At 41.6% G+C, this 22,473-nt stretch overlaps 1 protein-coding gene across 1 annotated transcript in view; it reads right to left on the reverse strand.

The window, feature by feature from the left end:
• Nucleotides 1-21,904, reverse strand: part of SEPTIN11 (septin 11) — a 119,287-nt gene extending 97,383 nt beyond the window's left edge. Inside the window, exon 1 of the mRNA XM_040324089.1 lies at nucleotides 21,754-21,904. Within this exon, the coding sequence (XP_040180023.1) occupies nucleotides 21,754-21,786 (33 nt within the window). The 5' untranslated portion in view covers nucleotides 21,787-21,904. The remainder of the gene's footprint in view (nucleotides 1-21,753) is intronic.
• Between the last annotated feature and the right edge of the window lie 569 nt (nucleotides 21,905-22,473).

The raw sequence follows: 22,473 nt of genomic DNA on the forward strand, positions 1-22,473 counted from the left end.
GTTTGGTGAGATATCAGGGGTCTTAACAGAAAATGTGAATGGACAGAGTCAGTGATCATCGATTCTGTTCATACAGAAAACGAGGGAGGAGGAAAACTGGAGGGGGAAGAGCAGCAGAACGGAGGCGGGGACAGCAGTAGAACGGAGGAGGCATGGAGAAGGATGTGGGACAGTTAGCGGTGAGTGTGGGAGAGTTATAAGCACCGGTGACCGCTGTATAGATTTCACTTAAGCAGCTGAAAGCCGTGGGGGGAGAAGCTTGTAACTCCCCCATGCACCGATCACCGCCGACTGTCCAGGTTTTAGGTGACGCATCTGAAGCCGCAATGCTTTACTTCCCGATTCCCTCACAGAGGATGGCGGCAGGGGCAGCGGAGCGATCGATCGGCTTCGGCTGCTGACATTGCAGGCACCCTGGACGGGTAAGTGTCCATTTATTAAAAGTATATATTAAAAAATATATTAAAAGCCAGCAGCTACAAATACTGCAGCTGCTGGCTTTTAATATATTTTTTTTAGGCGGCCCTCCACTTTAAAGTGTTTACATAGCCAAAATGTTTTTTCAAAGTTTTAGATAAAAGTAGGAAAGGGCCTGCAGTGGTCAGGACCCATCAAAAGTGGTCTAAGCAAAGAAAATAAATAAATAAATAAATCTGTGTCATAGGCGGCCAAGGGTCATTGATGTGCATGAGAAGGGAAGGCTGGCACACGCAGTCTGATACAACAGAAGAGCTACTATAGCTCATATTGCTAAAAAAATCTAATTTTGGTTCCCATAGAAAGGTGTCAGAACAGTTTGTTGCATATGGGACAGCATTGCTGCAAACCAGTCAGAGTGTCCATGCTGACCCGTGTCCACAGCCAAAGTCGTCTTTAATGGGCAAGTGTGCGTCAGAACTGGTCCTTGGAGGAAGGGAAGAAGGTGGTCTGGTCGGATGAATTCAAGAATCATTTAAGGGACACAACAATGAGTTCAAAGTGATGACTTGGCATCCAAAATTGTCCAGATCCCAATCCAATTGAGCATTTGTGTTAGAATATTATTCCAAATTCATAATTCGGCAATTCATGGCAAGCTTGCAAAACATATTTGATTTATGATTAATCATAATAATTAGGTATGAATGAATGACCTTGATCAATTGATATGACATAATTCTTCTATCCAAAACTGAGCATTACGGATAGCCAATTTGAGAATGACATAAGATTTGAATGTCAGGCAGTTGTTCTACTATGTCCAAAGTTGACATGAGTTCAGGAGGTCAGCAGGCTAACAGATAAGTATACACATAGAGTTCATGTGTCAGAGCTGACATGTTTTTACATGCTTTAAAGTTACAAATCATAGATAATCCATAACTTAGCTATTTATTTGATATTGTTGTTTAATTATTTAGAGCTAGTTTAAGTGAAGTCTTAGTCATACTAATATGTATTAGTATATAGTTACTTAATGAAGTTATAGCTTTATAGCTGATAATATATGTTCTATGACATTGCATCATCAAGCACACTACTCTAAGTATAGAGTGTCACATGTGTGCCTGTCAATCAAATCCCATACGACTCTGTGCTAAGATCTTCATATTGCTGAACCTAGCAGATATTAATATTTGCCATACAAGGGTCTAAGCCTGGGCCGTATGAGGTCATGACGTTCACTTGTAACATATATTTAAGCTTTGCTTTAAAGAAGGCTGGACACATTTGCACCACACACTTACATGACACACTGATACACACTTAAACTAAGACACACTTATTCGCACCCTCTTTGAAAGACAACACTGACATACTGACATATTGACTAGGAGAACAGCTGAAGCCAGAAGTCAAACGTCATTTCCTGTTTCTTCCTGCATCACTTTGGAAAATCTCAGAAGACAACATGCCTGATGCTGCTCACATGCTTTCATAAGCTTGCTACAATACTATCGATCCAATTCCAGATATTTTCATCTACGCTAAACTGAACTTTATACTATTTTTCACTGTGTTTGTGATGCCACCTGTGTGACAATAAACTCACACGTTATTTTCAAATCAACCTGACTATGAATGATCTTCATTCAGATACGCCCTTGAAGCTATAAGAATATTAGTTATTAATTTAACGTTCTTACAGTGGCGAGCCAAAGAAAGTACTGTCTTATCTCTATTTTTACGGAAATCTCGACCCTTGATGAGGGGGGGAGAGATTAGCGCAGTTTTTGCGAATATTCAAGTCTCGAGGAAAAAAGACGGTTCAGAACCTATCAAGCAAGAGGCGTTTGTGTCGCGTCAGATGTGGACAACAGTCCAGTAACAGACGGTTGATGACGAGAAATCCTTCTAATAACGATATGGCATCTAAAATCAAACAAATATGGAGGATAACAAGCTTCTATAAAGAGCAAAGAGAAATTTGAAGTTAAAAGAAGAGATCCTTTTTGGAAGAATATTTGACAAAAGATTTATATTTCATATTTATGAACTATTTTATCTTATTCATCAAGGTTTTTCTAACCTAATGGAACTTGAAGAAATTTTAAAGACATTTCATGAAGAAACATTAATCGGAAGGAACTTTATCTATCTACTATAGATAAACAATTTAGGACTGAAACATTTGTCCACATATACATATACATTTTTTGATTATCCAATTATTCTGATATTAATGTTCACATGAAGTTAGGATTATTATTTATTTTTATTTATTCACATATTGAATGTTAGCACACTCATTCTAGTAATAGAACATTTTTTGTTCATAACTTAAGAAAGATATCATTAATAGAACTATGGAAAGTTATGAAAGTTTTAGAGTATAAAGTATATTTCCAAAGAGCTAAAATATTATTTGAGCACATATATGGAAATATATTATTGCATTATTTACTTATTTTAATAATAATAATTTTCATTATTATTATTATTATTAATATTAATAATTATTGATATTAGTCATCATTATGTTATACATTTTAAAATCTATACCATAATTTTAAGATTTTGATTAGATAGATCTAAGAAGAGTTAAAAGTAAAGAGTAAAGCATTTAGGAAAAGGAAAATTTCTAGTTGCTTCAGTTCTGAGGAATATCGTGTCCAATCGTTTGATACAAGGTGGAGAAAATGAGATATGAATGTGTGTATGTGAGTATTAAATGATTTAGTATGATTAATCATAATTCAGGGGGGATTGTTAGAATATTATTCCAAATTCATAATTCGGCAATTCATGGCAAGCTTGCAAAACATATTTGATTTATGATTAATCATAATAATTAGGTATGAATGAATGACCTTGATCAATTGATATGACATAATTCTTCTATCCAAAACTGAGCATTACGGATAGCCAATTTGAGAATGACATAAGATTTGAATGTCAGGCAGTTGTTCTACTATGTCCAAAGTTGACATGAGTTCAGGAGGTCAGCAGGCTAACAGATAAGTATACACATAGAGTTCATGTGTCAGAGCTGACATGTTTTTACATGCTTTAAAGTTACAAATCATAGATAATCCATAACTTAGCTATTTATTTGATATTGTTGTTTAATTATTTAGAGCTAGTTTAAGTGAAGTCTTAGTCATACTAATATGTATTAGTATATAGTTACTTAATGAAGTTATAGCTTTATAGCTGATAATATATGTTCTATGACATTGCATCATCAAGCACACTACTCTAAGTATAGAGTGTCACATGTGTGCCTGTCAATCAAATCCCATACGACTCTGTGCTAAGATCTTCATATTGCTGAACCTAGCAGATATTAATATTTGCCATACAAGGGTCTAAGCCTGGGCCGTATGAGGTCATGACGTTCACTTGTAACATATATTTAAGCTTTGCTTTAAAGAAGGCTGGACACATTTGCACCACACACTTACATGACACACTGATACACACTTAAACTAAGACACACTTATTCGCACCCTCTTTGAAAGACAACACTGACATACTGACATATTGACTAGGAGAACAGCTGAAGCCAGAAGTCAAACGTCATTTCCTGTTTCTTCCTGCATCACTTTGGAAAATCTCAGAAGACAACATGCCTGATGCTGCTCACATGCTTTCATAAGCTTGCTACAATACTATCGATCCAATTCCAGATATTTTCATCTACGCTAAACTGAACTTTATACTATTTTTCACTGTGTTTGTGATGCCACCTGTGTGACAATAAACTCACACGTTATTTTCAAATCAACCTGACTATGAATGATCTTCATTCAGATACGCCCTTGAAGCTATAAGAATATTAGTTATTAATTTAACGTTCTTACAATTTGTAGGATGTACTAGAAAATAAGTCCAATCCATGGAAGCCCAATCTCGCAACTTACAGGACTTAAAGGATTTGCTATTGACGACTTGGTGCCAGATAATACAGCATACCATAAGTTTAGTGGAGTCCATGCGTTGACGGGTCCTGGTGGGAATAATGTTATGACTGATCTGTGTTTATGGACAAGTATATATGTCTAAAAAACAGAAAAAAGGGATCTCTCACACATTTACATAAAGAGCAAACATATGGTCACTCAGGAATAGGAAAAAAGGATCTCTAGAGGGTTCAACAATCATGCAGATCCCCATTCTTCCAGAGCTCATTTCTATTCAGACATCCAAGTGGTTCTTATCAAACAAATCTTCGCTTAATTCTCTCATTAGCATTTCTTTGAAATCTCATTTGACTAATTAGTGAAGGTTTAAAACCATGCCAATTATCTTTTTAGGGGAAATTTTTTTTTTTTTTAATGGTGAGAAGAATAACCCCATATCTGGAGAAATTAACACTGAAAGTTCACAGACATCACAGATGATGGCTCTCCATGTCTGCTAAAATTGCTGATATTTGACCCCAAATTTCAGTGAACGTCTTACAAGAAGATGCTACAAGTCAATTTGGATTTTCAGACAATGTCTCAAAGACCCAGCAGCACATAGGCAGAGCTTAAAGTGTTACTAAACCCACAACAGTAAAATCAGCTCGTAAATCCAGTAATGCCTGTTATACTCACTGTGGAACCTAAGTGGTTAATCCTTCGCATTGTGTAAAAAGGCCATTTGATCCTGTCATTTCTGTTCCTCCCCTTCCTTTACTGTACCCAATCCAGCTTCTGATAGCATGGAGCCTTGGGGGCACTCTGCACTTGCTCGGTTTGGTATGTATTGCTATAAAAGTTGTTGTTTTTTGCGAAGAGGGTGCATTTAATTAGCACAGGGCCAATCGGCACTGTCCAGACAGAGGATCAGGGATCATGCAGCCTCATAGAAAAATCTGGAGTAGAATGAAAGTTCCTCCTACGAGCTATAACCAGACACTGATATAAGTCACAAGACTGCTATATACTGCTGATGAGAAAAGGTATTTAGCAGTTTAGATTTACTAAAACAATTGCATTTCCATGTCACGTGTACTGTGGGAGACCAGATATAGTGAAAATGCAGGGTCCTGGGCTTCGTGAAACTTTAAAGATATATTCATGCCAGTCTATCCACCTCTCTGCTTGGCTGGTAGCCATTGGCCAAGCATACAAATATCAATGGAATAAGCAACCCCCCCAGCTGTATATACAGTAAGCCAAAAAATCTAAAAGCAAAAAAAAAAGTCTGTCAGTCCTTTTATGCAATAAGCATCTTTTAAAAAGAAAACAATGGTTTCCATAAATATATATGTTACCATGCGAGGACAAGACTCATTGCAAAACATCTACTACCTGTATCTATTGTAGAGAGTAACCAGTAATATCAAATCACGTTATGTGAGGAAACTCTTGAATTAAAATTTTCTACCACTGCACTTCCCTCCCTCATTTGATTTCAGGTTAGGTGATGGCTGGTGCCTGCCAGACTGGTTGATGAGATTTGTGTTCATCAGTGTGCAGCTCCCTGTTGGGACCTATAAATAGATATATTATTAGAATGATCATCAGCATCATCACATGACTGGGAGCTGAAAAGGGAAATTGAATGCGTTACTTATACTCACAAGAAATAAAATAATTCTATTTAACAAATGTGGGTTAAACATAACCTTAAAGGGGTTGTAAAGGTTTGTTTTTGTATTTTCTAAATTGGTTCATTTATGCTAGTGCATTGTTGGTTCACTTACTCTTTCCTTTGATTTCCCTTTTTTTTTCCTATGTCTGAATTTCTCACTTCCTGTTCTTCCTCAGTAAGCTGTTCTAAATGACTTTCCACCGCTCGGATGATGGTGGAAAGCTTACCGAGGAAAAACAGGAAGTGAGAATTTTTTCCCACCTTCCAAGCCAAGTCGCCAGGATGCTATTTCTAGTCACCATGGCGACCGGAATTTGTCGAGCCCTCCTTTAAGGAACCAATTTAGAAAATAAAAGACGAACCTTTACAACCCCTTTAAGAAAATATGGGCAAAAAAACAAAAAGGAAAAAAAAATATGAAGAGCTGTACACACATGCCTGTTCCAATTTATCACTTCCAAAAGGAAGGAACAACCAGTTGTAGAGGGTGTGTTGCATTACATCAGCAACATACTGGTCAAACCCTATAACTCTTCCTGTCATTGACGGGAAAAAAAAAAAAGAAAAAGAAGAGTACTGAGTGTCTAGCATTGAAAAAAAAAAAACACATTACATATCTTGCTGCTTTATTATACATGCATGCATATATAGACACAGACAAGCAAGTGTCTATTAGAGTTGAACTATAGTGCATCCGAGTACCACAAACCAAAAACATTTAATTTATTTTTAGTATTCAAAGCAAACTTCCCCATCCATCTATGTCTCCATGCTTTATTTTTTTATTTTGCAGAGAAATCACTAAAAAAACACCCCCTAGTATTTATGGCTGTGGCCATCATGACCATCTCTCTCATAGAAACAAAAAAAAAAAAAAAGCTCTGTAAAAATGTAAAGAAAAAACACACATACACACTGACCAGGTCTTTCAAAACCATAAAACTGTCGGACTTGAATAACCTATTATACAAGTGCTTTACACTTAATAAACCAATCACAGTTCAAATATAAAGCTGGTCTTACACTGGACAAAATTTCAGTCGGTTCATTGTGAACCAGATGACATTCAATTTGTGCGTAGCCTGCTGGACTGCATCCGCCCGACATGTCTAAATTGAAAGATCAAAGAACCTGGGCAGAAAATTGTCCACTGTTCAGTGGTTGGCTGCATCCATTCAGATGCAACTGCTGTTCGGGTATTTTGACAACTGGTGGGGACAGCTGTCAAAATAAAATCTGCATCCATCTGCATTGTATAGCGTAGATAGACAAAATTGCTAGACTTTGTTCATTTAAACCACAGGCTGGATGAAAAAAAAAAAAAAAAAATCTGTATGGCTAGCTTTATAAAGCCTGACAACAGTCAACTACAGTGGGCTGCTGGATGTAAATTATGGGTTACTACACTTTATTATCCTCTGCATTGTTCTAATAAATGGTTGCAGCAGGTATGCAGAGATTATTTCAGATGTTGCTACATGGCAAAGAATGCTGCACATTCCCCATCAATGTAAAGACAAATACTGTCTTCAAACTGGACTTCACCAAAACCAGATGTGTCTCAGAGTGTGGGAAACAACTTGAAAGGCAAAAAGTCAACTTATTTTGATAAATGTTTATATAAATTAGTGTAAAAGCAAATGCAAAAACTGGTGCCTTACAATTTATCAACCTGCGAAGCAATTTATAAAGATTTACACTAACAGATAAGCAGTAAAGAATGTACAATATTTCATACATTTCAGATGCATACTGTATTTTCTGGCGTATAAGACTACCTTTTACACTTAAAAAAAATGCCCAAAAATCAGGGGTCGTCTTATACGCCGGGTACAAAATGGCGCACATTGGATGTCAGCCTACCGGATGTCCGCTGGATGTGCGGTAATACTATATGTAGCTTCGGCTACATACAGTATACACTGCTGAGCCAATCCCGGCGAGCGATGTATTCTATTCGTGAATACAGAGCCTGCCAATCCGAGCAGGCTACATACAGTAGCCTGCTTGGATTGGCTTTGAGAGTCAGAGATTAGAGGGCTCATGATGTTACAGCTTCTGCCAATCCGAGCAGGCTTTGTATTCATTAATAGAATACATTGTTTACCGGGATTGGCTCAGTGGTATATACTGTATGTAGCCGAAGCTACATACAGTATTACTGCACATCCAGTGTAACTGGATAGGACATAGTGGAAGTGGGCAAATATGTAGTAGGTGTCATGGAGAACAATGTCGATTGAGGAATTGGCTAGGACAATGCCGGTGAGTCCCCCTGACTGCAAATAAGAATCCGAGGGCTCATAGTATTGGAACATTTCATTTAATAATTCCCTGTGCATTGTGGTCAGTCAACTAAAGACTTTAACGCCTGTTGGAATAGCGATGATTATTGTGGCCGATGTAAAGTATGCTCATGTGTCTACACTTAGGTCGGAGGCGAATATGTGGTGGAATCCATGTTTTTTTTTTTTTTGGTGTTGCCTTGGAAGGGGGGGTAGTCTTATATGGCGAGTATAGCCCAAAAGCTATGTTTTCACTTGAAAAATAGGGAGTTGTCTTATACGCCCAGTCACCTTATACGCCGGCAAATACAGTATGTAAATGATGCTGTACATTTTTGTTGTAAAATCCTTTTTTATATTCAGACCTCTAGACACTGATTCCAAATCCATGCCCGCAACAGAGAATAAGCTTTGCTGCTCCTCTTATGTTTATGCAATTCCATAGAGAGACCTCTATCAACAGACTGTCATTAAAATGGAACTACATTTTTTTTCAAATTATAGAGATGAATTTAGCAACAAAACTGTTGCACTGATATATAGTATAGTTAAAGTTGAACTATAGGCAAACCCCCCCCCCCCCCCCCATTTTGGATAGAGCAAGGGAGAGTTATAATGTCAAATTTCTTCATCTGTGTCCCATTGTGGATATTTCCCTTCACTTCCTGTCCCATAGCCAAACAGGAAGTGAGAAGAAATCCCGTGCAAATTAGGGAATTCCTTGGGGGCCCTCAGGTCACCAGAACTCGTACCTTCATGGGAAGATTTCCCCTCTATTACTTTTCAGGGGACAACCCAAAATTTGGGATTTTCTTTTACTTTCAACGATAATGGTAAACAGGACAAATAGAGTGGATGGATCTCCTTTAACGGGGGCACAGACAGCAATACAAATGGATCGGCATTCTAATCCCTCCGAACTCTTTCCAAAACTAAAAAAAAAAGTTTCGCTTTTAGTTATACTTTACTATAGGCATCCTGAAAATGCCAGATGCTTTAATACATACATACTCCCACTGAAAGAAAAAAAATACTTATTTCCTGTTTATGACACAAGGGATATGACATATTAGAAGTTAACTTGAAATGTCAAAGTTTAAGAAAAAGTGCAATTTGTATATGTTAACCGTCTTTCGCTGGAAAATTATTTTTAGGCCTCATGCACAAGGGTGTGTGAAGCCTCTCAGGCAGTCTCTATTGTCTGGCATACATACAGATTTATTTAAAGCACAACGTCACCCAAAATAAAAAATCATACTACAATTTAGAGCTGCACAATTCTGGCCAAAATGAGAGTCATAATTTTTTTGCTTAGAATAAAGATCACAATCCTCTCAAGGTTCTCACAGCAGAACATCTTTCACATCACACAAAATAAAAAAAAAATTGGGCTAAATTTACTGTTTAGGTTTTTATTAAAGTGTGTTTTTACCCCGCCCAAAAAAATGCGTTTGAAAGACCGCTGCGCAAATACAGTATGACATAAAATATTGCAACAACCGCCATTTTATTCTCTTGGGTCTCTGCTAAGATAGATAGATAGATAGATAGATAGATGTGTGTGTGTCCAGGGGTTCTAAGTAATTTTCTAGCAAAAAATACTGATTTTAACTTGTAAACAACAAGCGTCAGAAAAAGGTTTAGTCTTTATGTTATTAAAATTTCCTCATTTACAGACAAAGTTCATCCCTTTGATCTAAGGACTAAGTGTTCTGTTTCTCCTAAAACTTGGCAGGCTACCTGTTTTTTTTTCTTTTTAGACAGCCGTCAGCATAGAATATGGAAAATGCTTTAAGAACGCAGGGGGGAAATCGCAACTTTATTCTTTAAAGATTAATTGTGTACTAAAAATACACCTTCCTTTTGAGATCGAATTGTCTACAGAATATCATTGTAGGGTTCACCCGTCATTCTAAATTTTTACCTACTGACCCTGCTAGTGCTTACAATGCCAGCTTACTTTTTGTGGCCCTCCACAAGAAGTACCGTAGCACCACCAAATTAAGAGTTCTGTTGTCTGCCTCTTGAGTGTCTCCACAATTGTATGAGCGAGCAACATCATTGTACTTGCACCCAGCACCCAATGCATTGTCAACACATACGCGGTGCCATCACTTTAGCATCATCTTGTCCCCTCTCCCTGCTCCCCCCCCCCGGAGAAAGAGACCAGATTGTACCATAGTAAATAGTAGGGCTGAAATTCCGCCCGTGTGTATGTCGGTCTGTCTGACAGAAGCCAGCGTCTCCCTATCAGCGCTCTCAGCCAATGGCAGAGAGCGCTGATCAGAGTGTTCTGGTAGGTGGGGGCTGACACAACAGCTCAGCTGGGAAGATCATTGAGCTGACCAGAGCAATAGAAAAAAAAATACTAAAACAATATTTTATACTGTCTGCTATGAAACATACAATCTTTATTTTAATTTTTTTTTTTTTATCTAAAATTTCTTCAAAAATGAAGGCCAATATGTATCCTGCTACATATTTTTGGTAAATACAATCCCAGTAAGCATATATTGGATTGGTTTTCACATCACATCTCTCCCACAGGCAGTTCACACTGCCCTCTGCGAACCGTTGCGAGTGTCAATACAATGTTAACGACACCCCCAGATCAGTTCACAGATCGCAGTGTGAACTGTGGATTCAGATAGGAATTGGATTGCATGGGCGAGAACACCCATGCGATCCCATTCCAGTGTGGGGAAAAAGTCCCTGTATATTTTTTTAATGCTAATCCAATGCGAGTTCAGTCATACAACTCTATGGCTGAACTTGCACTGCACAGACATCGCATGTGATCCGCACCGCAGTGCAGATGCAAATCACATGCAATGTCTGACATCGCACAAGTGTGAACTTAGGCTGAATATCATTGAAGTCAGATCCTTGTCCTAACCATCTGACTTGTGACATCCGACATGGTGATTAGAGCAGCAGTAAAGGGAATTTATGTCACACTGGGATTGTTTTGATTGGTCAAATGACAAGTCAGACTATCTCAAAATCAGAACAAACTTATCCTGTTCATTCAAGTCGGATGGAAGTAGGACCAATGCTGCAGGGCAAAGTAGGATGACAATCCTACAATAGTCATGTTGTACCAGTGTTAACCTCTTGACCACTGGGCACTTAAACCCCCTTCCTGACCAGACCAATTTTCAGCTTTCGGTGCTCTCACAATTTGAATGACAATTACTCCGTCATACAACATTGTACCCATTTGAAATTTTTGTCCTTTTTTTCACACAAATAGAGCTTTCTTTTGGTGGTATTAGATCACCTCTGGGTTTTTTATTTTTTGCGCTATAAAAGAAAAACGACCGAAAATTCTGTAAAAAAAAAAAAAAATAACTTGTTTCTGTCATATTCGCAGGTTATTTCTCACACACAGCATATGCATACCACGAATGACACCCCAAAACACATTCTGCTATTCCTCCCGAGTATGGCGATACCCCATGTGTGCAACTTTTACACAGCGTGGCCACATACAGAGGCCCAACATGCAGGGAGCGCCATCAGGCGTTCTGGAGCACCCAGGCCAATTCTGACATTTCTCTCCTACATGGAAAAATCACAATTTATTTGCTAGAAAATTACATAGAACCCCAAAACATTATATATGCGGAGTATTGGGGTATTGCGGGTATTTGGGTATTGGGGGTATTGCAGAGTATTGGGGTATTGCGGGTATTTGGGTATTGGGGGTATTGCAGAGTATTGGGGTATTGCAGAGTATTGCGCAGGGTATTGGGGTATTGCAGAGTATCAGGGTATTGCAGAGTATCGGGGTATTGCAGAGTATCGGGGTATTGCAGAGTAACGGGGTATTGCAGAGTATCGGGGTATTGCAGAGTAACGGGGTATGGCAGAGTAACGGGGTATGGCAGAGTAACGGGGTATGGCAGAGTAACGGGGTATGGCAGAGTAACGGGGTATGGCAGAGTATGGGGTATGGCAGAGTATGGGGTATGGCAGAGTATGGGGTATGGCAGAGTATTGCGCAGGGAGGGATGGCAGAGTATGGGGTATGGCAGAGTATTGCGCAGGGAGGGATGGCAGAGTATGGGGTATGGCAGAGTATTGCGCAGGGAGGGATGGCAGAGTATGGGGTATGGCAGAGTATTGCGCAGGGAGGGATGGCAGAGTATGGGGTATGGCAGAGTATTGCGCAGGGAGGGATGGCAGAGTATGGGGTATGGCAGAGTATTGCGCAGGGAGGGATGGCAGAGTATGGGGTATGGCAGAGTATTGCGCAGGGAGGGATGGCAGAGTATGGGGTATGGCAGAGTATTGCGCAGGGAGGGATGGCAGAGTATGGTGTATGGCAGAGTATTGCGCAGGGAGGGATGGCAGAGTATTGATGGTACTGCAGAGTATTGCGCAGGGAGGGATGGCAGAGTATGGGGTATTGCAGAGTATTGATGGTACTGCAGAGTATTGTGCAGGGAGGGATGGCAGAGTATGGGGTATTGCAGAGTATTGATGGTACTGCAGAGTATTGCGCAGGGAGGGATGGCAGAGTATGGGGTATTGCAGAGTATTGATGGTACTGCAGAGTATTGCACAGGGAGGGATGGCTGGATCTGTGACTGCAGTTGTCACAGATCCAGCCCACAGCAGCTGCTGACACCCCGCGCTCCCCCCCCCCCCTCCTCTCCTCTCGCACTGTACCGAACGGTACAGAGAGGAGAGGGAGGAACCGGCGTCATCAGATGACGCCGGTTTGTTTACAAGTGATCGCTCCGTCATTTGACTGAGCGATCACGTAGTAAACAGCCGTGATTCGCGGCAATTTACCGTGATCCGTGATGCGCCGGGTCTACACGGACACTTCCGCGAGCGCGCCCCAGGGGACGCGCAAACGCGGAAGTGCACGAGGACGTCCCAGGGACGTCCTGTCACAGTAACTCGACCGCGCTGTAGCAGTATTTTTGCTATAGCGCGGTCGGCAAGAGGTTAATCTGGCCAGCTCCATTCACACCTAAGCGTAGTGCAGTGACAACTGCTGCACCGCATTTTTGGAATGGGCTTCCCTCTGCTCCAAAATGTTTCAAAGCAGCTCACGTACCAATTTTTGGCACAGAGCCAGGAGCATTTAATGGGGCGACTTTTGCCATAATTTTAGCGTGTTTTGTCGCTCGACAATCGTGACAAAAATCGCACTGAGTTTGGGGTGCCAATAGGAAATAAGGCCATTGCAAACGTGTCCCTTGGTACACAGAGGTAAGAGAGCTAGGAAGTATACCTCAATGCACACAAAAAAAAAAAAAATGGACTGGAATGCTCTAAGGCCAGCACACCACAATACACATAGTGAACAGCACACATTGTGATTAAAGGGGTTGCAAGGGAAAAAAAATGTTTTCATAATAAGCATCCTTTACCTGCAGACATTCCTCTTTTCACTTCCTCATTGTTCGTTTTTGCTCAGAAGTTGCTCTATTTCTTCTCTGTACACTTCCTGCTTGTCTGATTTTACTGACCACCGTGAAGGGAGGCTTTACTGCGGTGGTCAGTGATGTGCTCACCACCTCCTGGGAACTACATATGTGAGGCAGGACGCTCTCTACGTGTTAGAGACCTCAAGGAGGTGTGAATTACTACTGGGCGTGCCGCAATGCATACTGGGAAATGTAGTTCTTACATGAACGAGCGATGCAAACCAGGAAGTGAATGAAAGAACAGAAACTAGAATGCCGGAGGTGATATAGATGAAGGAATTTAATAGGTATTTACTCGTTTTTTAACAGAATCATTACACTATTCTGTCTGTCTACCTTGCAGACATTAATTTTAGGCAAAAATTTTTTTTTCCTTTAATGCATTACACTAAAATGGTAAAACTATATAAAACCATTGCTTTCTGTAACACAAAGACTTGAATAGACAGTTGTCCCCAATGGCAATGTTCTCCTCCTTTTCTGTTACGGTGACAACTCACCAGGACTAATAAGAAACAAACCTCTCTCTGACAGAGAACAATAAAAATCTGACAGTTTTAGAATCCCCTGCTCTGCCTATAAAAAAAACACAACGTGTGCCTTAAAATATACTTGAACAAGGCACAACACACTTACAAAAGTTTTAGCAAGCAATCAGTGCCACGAATTGTCATCACAGAGCAATAAAATCTGAGGCCTCATACACATGACCGAGAAACTCGTCGTAAAAGAAACATTGTTTTCCTCGACAAGTTCCTTGTTAGGCTTGTCGAGAATCTTGACAAGCTTTCTTTGCGTACACACTGTGAAGACAAAATCTCATCGTTCTCAAACGCGGTGACATACAACGGCACTATAAAAGGGAAAGTTCGATTCCATTGGCGCCACCCTTGGGGCTGATTTTGGTAATCTTGTGTTGCCACGTGTTAGTAAAAGTTTGGTGAGAGACGATTCACGCTTTTCAGTCTATTACAGCGTGACAAATGTGCTATCTCCATTACGAACGCTACTTTTACCAAAGGTGCGCTCCCATCTCATACTTTATTCTGAGCATGCACGGGTTTCTGAGCATGCATGGGTTTCTAAGCATACAGCCATGGCCAAAAGTTTTGAGAATGACACAAATACTAATTTTCACAAAGTCTGCTGCCTCAGTTTTTGGGATTGGAAATGGCATATACTCCAGAATGTTATGAAGAGTGATCAGACGAATTGCAATTAATTGCAAAGTTCCTCTTTGCCATGAAAATTAACTTAATCCCATAAAAAAAAATTCCACTGCATTTGTGAAGAAGGCTTCAGGGTGCCCAAGAAAGTCCAGCAAGCGCCAGGACCGTCTCCTAAAGAGGATTCAGCTGCGGGATCGGAGTGCCACCAGTGCAGAGCTTGCTCAGGAATGGCAGCAGGCAGGTGTGAGTACATCGGCACGCACAGTGAGGCGAAGACTTTTGGAAGATGACCTGGTGTCAAGAAGGGCAGCAAAGAAGCCACTTCTCTCCAAAAAAAACATCAGGGACAGACTGATCTTCTGCAGAAAATATGGTGAGGACTGGGGCAAAGTCATATTCTCCGATGAAGCCTCTTTCCGATTATTTGGGGCATCAGGAAAAAGGCTTGTCCGGAGAAGAAAAGGTGAGCGCTACCATCAGTCCTGTGTCATGCCAACAGTAAAGCATCCTGAGACCATTCATGTGTGGGGTTGCTTCTCATCCAAGGGAGTGGGCTCACTCACAATTTTGCCCAAAAACACAGCCATGAATAAAGAATGGTACCAAAACACCCTCCAACAGCAACTTCTTCCAACAATCCAACAACAGTTTGGTGAAGAACAATGCGTTTTCCAGCACGATGGAGCACCGTGCCATAAGGCAAAAGTTATAACTAAGTGGCTCGGGGACCAAAACGTTGACATTTTGGGTCCATGGCCTGGAAACTCCCCAGATCTTAATCCCATTGAGAACTTGGTCAATCCTCAAGAGGTGGGTGGACAAACAAAAACCCACTAATTCTGACAAACTTCAAGAAGTGATTATGAAAGAATGGGTTGCTATCAGTCAGGAATTGGCCCAGAAGTTGATTGAGAGCATGCCCAGTCGAATTGCAGAGGTCCTGAAAAAGAAGGGCCAACACTGCAAATACTGACTCTTTGCATAAATGTCATGTAATTGTCGATAAAGGCCTATGAAACGTATGAAGTGCGTGCAATTATATTTCACTACATCACAGAAACAACTGAAACAAAGATCTAAAAGCAGTTTAGCAGCAAACTTTGTGAAAACTAATATTTGTGTCATTCTCAACTTTTGCCCACAACTGTACACACGAACGCGTTTCTCATCGTAAACCAGCCCGACGAGAAACACGACAAGGAAAAAGAACTTGTTCTCTTTTTTGCTCGTCGTGATCCACATACACACGACCTTTTTCCTCTGCAAAAAAGCTCTGCCACCAAATTTCTTGATGGATTCTGTTGAGGAAAACGGTCGTGTGTACGAGGCCTAAGTGTTGCTAGGGCTTACTGCAGCCAGCATCTCATCCATACTCTTTAGCTGACCATAGAAGTGTCACCACACATAAGATAGATGGGGGAGATCTCCTCGTTGAGGTATTGTATTCTGTCAGAGGGGAGACTTTGCCTCTGTCAGAATACAGTGATGCCGGCTTATAGCCTGTGGGGTTGATTGTGGGGAAAATCTGACAGGCTTGTTCTTACAGAAGTCAATCTACCTCTGTACATCCAGCTTGTCTATACATTGATCGACTTCATCGAGTCCATTCCCTGCTTTAACAATGACTTTTCTATTATGTCTTTTGTGAGTTTTTCAAGCTTAATATTTTTATAGATGGAAAGAAGACATTTCATATTCAGATCTGCACACCAGCACACACAGTAAACCCACACAGCTCAGATAGCCAGACTGTATTCAGAAAGGAAATGATAACTGTTTGTCCAAGGGCTGGATGAGGGGGGGAAACAGAGCGGGATGGGGTGAGGCCTCTCCATCCGGCCACTGTAGCCAACAAAGAGATGCCTTCAGATCTTATATTGTAACCTCTAACACCTCCTCTGGCTGGAACGCTTCAAGCATGCAACTGGCTTAACACATGCCAAAAACGCAAAAGCACCTTTTTTGTTTTGGCTTATCACACCAGATCCTTAAATCAAATTCAAAGAAAAAAAAAAAGAAAGACAAGAGGATCCAAGACAGAACCACACCCTCTCTTTTAATTGCCAAGACCTCCGTTTTGTGACAACAGGAAAGGCAAGGGAGACAGCATCTAAATACTGCTTACATCAATACACAAACAAGATAAACTAACTGTAAATAACTTAACTGGTCTGATCCTCTGTAATGACTTATCTGACCGCTCACTGCACTTTGGTAAATCACTAAACTGCACAGAATAAACAGCTAAAGACATTGGATACACAGAAAACATGCTCACTTTAATATACAGTTTAATAAGATTATCATTATACCCATTTTTAGGCTGCAGACTCGGTCCTACATGCAGGGCCCTCCTAATCCTTTTGTATTGCATTTTATTGTAACTACTGTCTGCCCTGTGCAAACTGTTGGTGCTTTATAAATCCTGTATAATAATAACTATGCTGTCTTTATTTTGGAAAGTGCTATACAACCTGTTGGCACTATAAAAATTCTGCATTACAATAACAAATTGCATAACATTTATTGTAACAGAATTGCAAAAATGAATTATTTTGCAGAATTTAACCAGTTAAGGACCGCTGCACGACTAAATACGTTGGCAAAATGGCACAGCTGGGCATATGGACGTATAGTTACGTCCCCTTTAAGAAGCCCAGCCGTGGGGCGCGATTACGACCCGGTCCTGAGCTCCGTGACTGTCCCCCCCCCCCCGGGACCTAATCGCCGCCGGTGTCCCACGATCGGGTCACAGAGCTGAAGAACGGGGAGAGGCAAGTGTAAACAAACCTTTCCCTGTTCTTCCTAGTGAGCCTGTCACCGATTGTCTGTTCCCTGTTTAGTGATTAGTGATTAGTGACATCACACGCCCAGCCATTCAAATGTGGATGATGTGGGCGTGTTTTATCTAAATTTAGTGTGACCCCCCTACAGTAAGAAACACACATTAGGGAACTCTTAACCCCTTCAGTGCCTCCTACAGGTTAACCCCTTCACTGCCATTTTCACAGTAAATCAGTGCATTTTTATAGCACGGTTTGCTGTAAAAATTACAATGGTCCCAAAATAGTGTCAAAAGTGTCCGATGTGTTCGCCATAATGTGGCAGTCACGATAAAGAAAAAAAGTCCGATGTGCGCTTTTGGTCGGAAATTCCGACTGTGTGTATGCTCCATAGGACTTTTGCTGTTGGAATTTCCGCCAACAAAATATTGAGAGCAGATTATCTATTTTTCCCGACAGAAAAAGTTCCTACCGGAAAATCTGCTCGTCTGTATGCAATTCCGATGCGCAAAAAAACACGCATGCTCAGAATCAAGCAGAAGAGCCGAACTGCCTATTGAACTTCATTGATCACAGCTCGTCGTACGTCACTGCGTTCTTGACGGCTGGAATTTCCGACAAGATTTGTGTGACTGTGTGAATGCAACACAAGTTTGAGCCAACATCCGTTGGAAAAAATCCACGGTTTTCTTGTCGGAATTTCCGATCGTTTGTACGTGGCATTAGCATCAAGATTACCATTTAATTCAATAGAGCCCACTTACACCTGAGCACTGTGTTACTCAAAAAAGAATATAGGCTTCTTTGGGGCAGTTGCACATTTTGGGTCTCTATGGACTGTAATAGGTTATTTCTTATCTCCCCTCCTAGTAAAGAGCTTTCCCTTGGCTAAAACCACCAGAAAACCATAAGTACAAGCACAAAAAAAGTTGAAGTGTGAGCCTAGCCTTAATACGGCCATAGACGGTTCAAATCTCAGGCAGTTCTGCAGGAACTAGCTGAGATTCAAACAATGCATGGGCAGACTGCACTGACTTATCAACTTGGGTACAGCCTGCCGCAAGCGGCTGTTAACGTTGCAAACAATCATTGTATTCTCCCGGCGGTGATGGCACACCCTCAAAACACAATGACTTCCCCTGTCAGCGCTGTGTGTTGATGGGGAAATCAAGCAATTTTTTTGGTTGCAGGAAAGAAATTCACTCTGTCTGTGGCCAGACAATGTAGCCCAAAGGCAGAAAGAAAAAAAATCAAACATGTTTCTCCATACACAACATGGATGAGCAAATGTGCTGAGCTATAGCATTATGACAGCTGCCAATATCTACACATATCTGATTGAATACAGTCACTGTTAATCCAACACATTTTCACCCAGCTCCTTTGACTTGAAATGTAATTGAAACTTATTGGGTGGGAGGGGCCAACAGATACACCCACGTAATCAATTTTGTCCAGTTCCATAAGGAACCGACATACTATATGGCCAGTTAAAGGGTGAGTGTGCACAGACATTTATGCTTTATGTCTTGATATGAAATTTGGAAACCGGTCTGCAGAATTTAGAAGACAGTGCAGTAAATATACTAAAACTGGAGAGTGAAAAATCTGGTGCAGCTCTGCATGGTAAACAATCAGCTAACATCAGCTTATTCAATAAAACAAACTGGAAGCTGATTGGTTTCTATGCAGAGTTGCACTAGATTTTGTACTTTTCAGTTTTAGTAAACCAACTTGTGTTTGAATTTAGAATAGGATTACATGAAGTGGTATACAAGACACCTACAGCCGTGGCAGATATTATGGTAATTAGGGATGAGCTAGTGTTTGTTTGGAACCCAGTCTAAACCCACCTGGAAGCTGTCACTGTACTGAGTCAGCCATAAGTGGTTGAGGCATTCCCTAACCTGCAGATGAATGTATACACACCCCTTTGTATACATGCAGCTGTGGGGTGGGGAACACCTTGGACACCTCTGATCGGCCTCGTACACTGACAGCTTCCTGGCAAGATCACTCAGGTGGGCTGGTACTAGGTTCTGAATGTGAAGAAATGTCACCAGCACACTAAGAATTCCTCAAACAGGTCCAAAGCTTTATTTTGTGGTCACATGGTACATGAAAAAAAAAAAGTCAATGTTTTGGAGCCATGCAGGGCCTCTTTGTCAGGCAAGGGGCACCTAGAGAAGAGGCCCTGCGTGGTCGTGCGACCACAAAATAAAACTTTGGACCCATTTGAGGAATCCTTGGTGTGCTGGTGACATGTCTTTGCATTCAGAACCTAGTACCAGCCCACCTAAATGATCCTGCCACTGCACTGGGCCAACCATAAGTGACCGAGGCATTTCTCCATCTCACTGCTATATGCATACAAACGCAACTGAGGGTTGGGAAATGCCTCAACTACTTAGGTGTCTACGGTTCCCAGCCTGTGGTCACTCCACCAATACGGAACAACCATCTTCAGTAACGTGTGTGGGGAATATTGTAATTGGTACTAGGTTCTGAACACGCCCAAGCTCAGCCCCAATAGTAATGATACTTCCAAGAACAGAGTGCGCACATGTATTGCGTATAATCAGGAAGGAAACCTCTGGATCAGTACAAAAATGGATCCGCCTTCTTGCCCAGTCTGGAAACCCAGGTTAATGAACTCTGATCGCCAGGGGTGGGAGGGATCTGCGATCATGTCACCACCATGACAGCGGGCATAAGATCGGAAGCTAGTCCTGCAGTTTAGCAATCTTTATTCTGGAATGAAAGGCAAATTGGTGGTGATGAGAGCGCACTTCCAGCACCAAGATGGCTCTCAGTTCAGAATAAAGATCGGTAAATGGCGGGTCCAGCTTCCGATCATGCGACCACTGTCACAGTGGTCGCATGATCGGAAGCTGGACCTGCCATTTACCGATCATTCTTTACTCTAGAGTGAGAGCCATCGCATGTGTGTTAAAGCCCACCTTTTTGTTGACGCACATATGTGATGGAGAGTCATAAAGACATACAACGCTGCAACCGACTTTCTATTAGGTGCAAAACTTTGGTAGTATGCCCACTGGCCCCACTGGAGGCAGGGGGATCCCTGGGCAATCACCCATTCTGCCTTTATGATCACACCGCTGGCTTCTGCCCAATGCCTTTTAATGTGATTGGCTGCGATCAAGCAGCAGAAGTTTTGTGACATGCCCACTGGCCCTGGTGGTCCCAGGCAATCACCCAACCTGCCCAATGACATTTAATGTAATTGGCTATGATCAAGCAGCAGCAGAAGTTCTGTGGCCCTGGTGGAGTCTAGGGGGGGGGGGGGTCCCAGGCAATCACCCATTCCGCCCAATGCAATATAATGTGATTGGCTGCGATCAAGCAGCAGAAGTTTTGTGGCATGCCCACTGGCCCTGGTGGTCACAGGCAATCACCCAACCTGCCCAATGAAATTTAATGTAATTTGCTATGATCAAGCAGCAGCAGAAGTTCTGTGGCCCTGGTGGAGTGGGTGGGGCGGGGGTCCCAAGCAATCACCCATTCTGCCCAATGCAATATAATGTGATTGGCTATGATCAAGCAGCATAAGTTTTGTGGCATGCCCCTTGGAGTGTGGGGCAGTTGCCTATTCACATTAAAATGCATTGTGAAGATCAAGTCCATTCAATAGTTTACTAGCAGCAGATGACGATCGGATTGCTAGCTCTTGGGCTCAGTCCAGCATCACACGCTCTCTCAGCCCACACATCTTTTTTCTTCCCTCACCCACGCAGATTTATAAAAGAAGAAAAAAAAACCCAGCGTGTGTAAATGAGGCTGTCTGTTGGCAGGGAAACACGATAGAAAGCCATAGCTGGGATGGAGGCGCTCCTTGTATCCAGTCTATGATGGGTTAGTCTCCAGGTCCTTTCCCACAATACATAGATTACATAACCTCCTCCCATTATAGCGGTCTATGGAGAAGGGATGGAGGGAGTTGCAATCATTTCTCAGGCTCGGGGACAGTCCATACACACAATAGAAGAATCCCAGACTGTCACCCCTCACACACACTGTATAGAAATAGAAGAAAGAAGCGCCAACTTACAGTCTGCCTGCCCACTGCTACTGCCACTGCCATGCTGCTGTCCTGAGGAGAGGAGTGTAGAAGAATGCACAGCGCCCGCCACTGGCTGTCTCACTCACTCACTAAATCACCTCAGCCACTGATGGAGGAACATGGCCACCACAGGGGAGAGAGGGAGGGGCGCAACTCAGGAAAGAGGGGTGGGCTCTTCACACACACATACATTCTTGGCGGACAAGTACCAAAAAAAAAATCCTGTCCGCATACTACAGCCATTGGGTTAATGAAATACAATCCACTGACATCAATTCCGTAGCTGGGGCTGATGTACAGGGAGGAGTGGGGGCTCAGCTGCGCCTAACTCCCCTCGTCACACAATGGCACGGCCCGAGTGCCTGAAGAATAGTTTGGCGTGTAGTAGTATCTGTGAGGGAACACCGCGCTCATACACTTCATAGCATTTTATCACAGAGTATCCAATCTCATGGCTTACATTCCATACACTCTAATGGCCCGTACACACCGTCAGAAAATCGTACGAAAAATAGCGCTTATTTTATACACTCTAATGGCCCGTACACACCAGAAAATCGTACAAAAAATAGCGCTTATTTTATACACTCTAATGGCCCGTACACACCAGAAAATCGTACGAAAAATAGCGCTTATTTTATACACTCTAATGGCCCGTACACACCAGAAAATCGTACGAAAAATAGCGCTTATTTTATACACTCTAAT

The sequence above is a fragment of the Rana temporaria genome, chromosome 1 (assembly GCF_905171775.1).
Source record: "Rana temporaria chromosome 1, aRanTem1.1, whole genome shotgun sequence".
Lineage (NCBI taxonomy): Eukaryota > Metazoa > Chordata > Amphibia > Anura > Ranidae > Rana > Rana temporaria.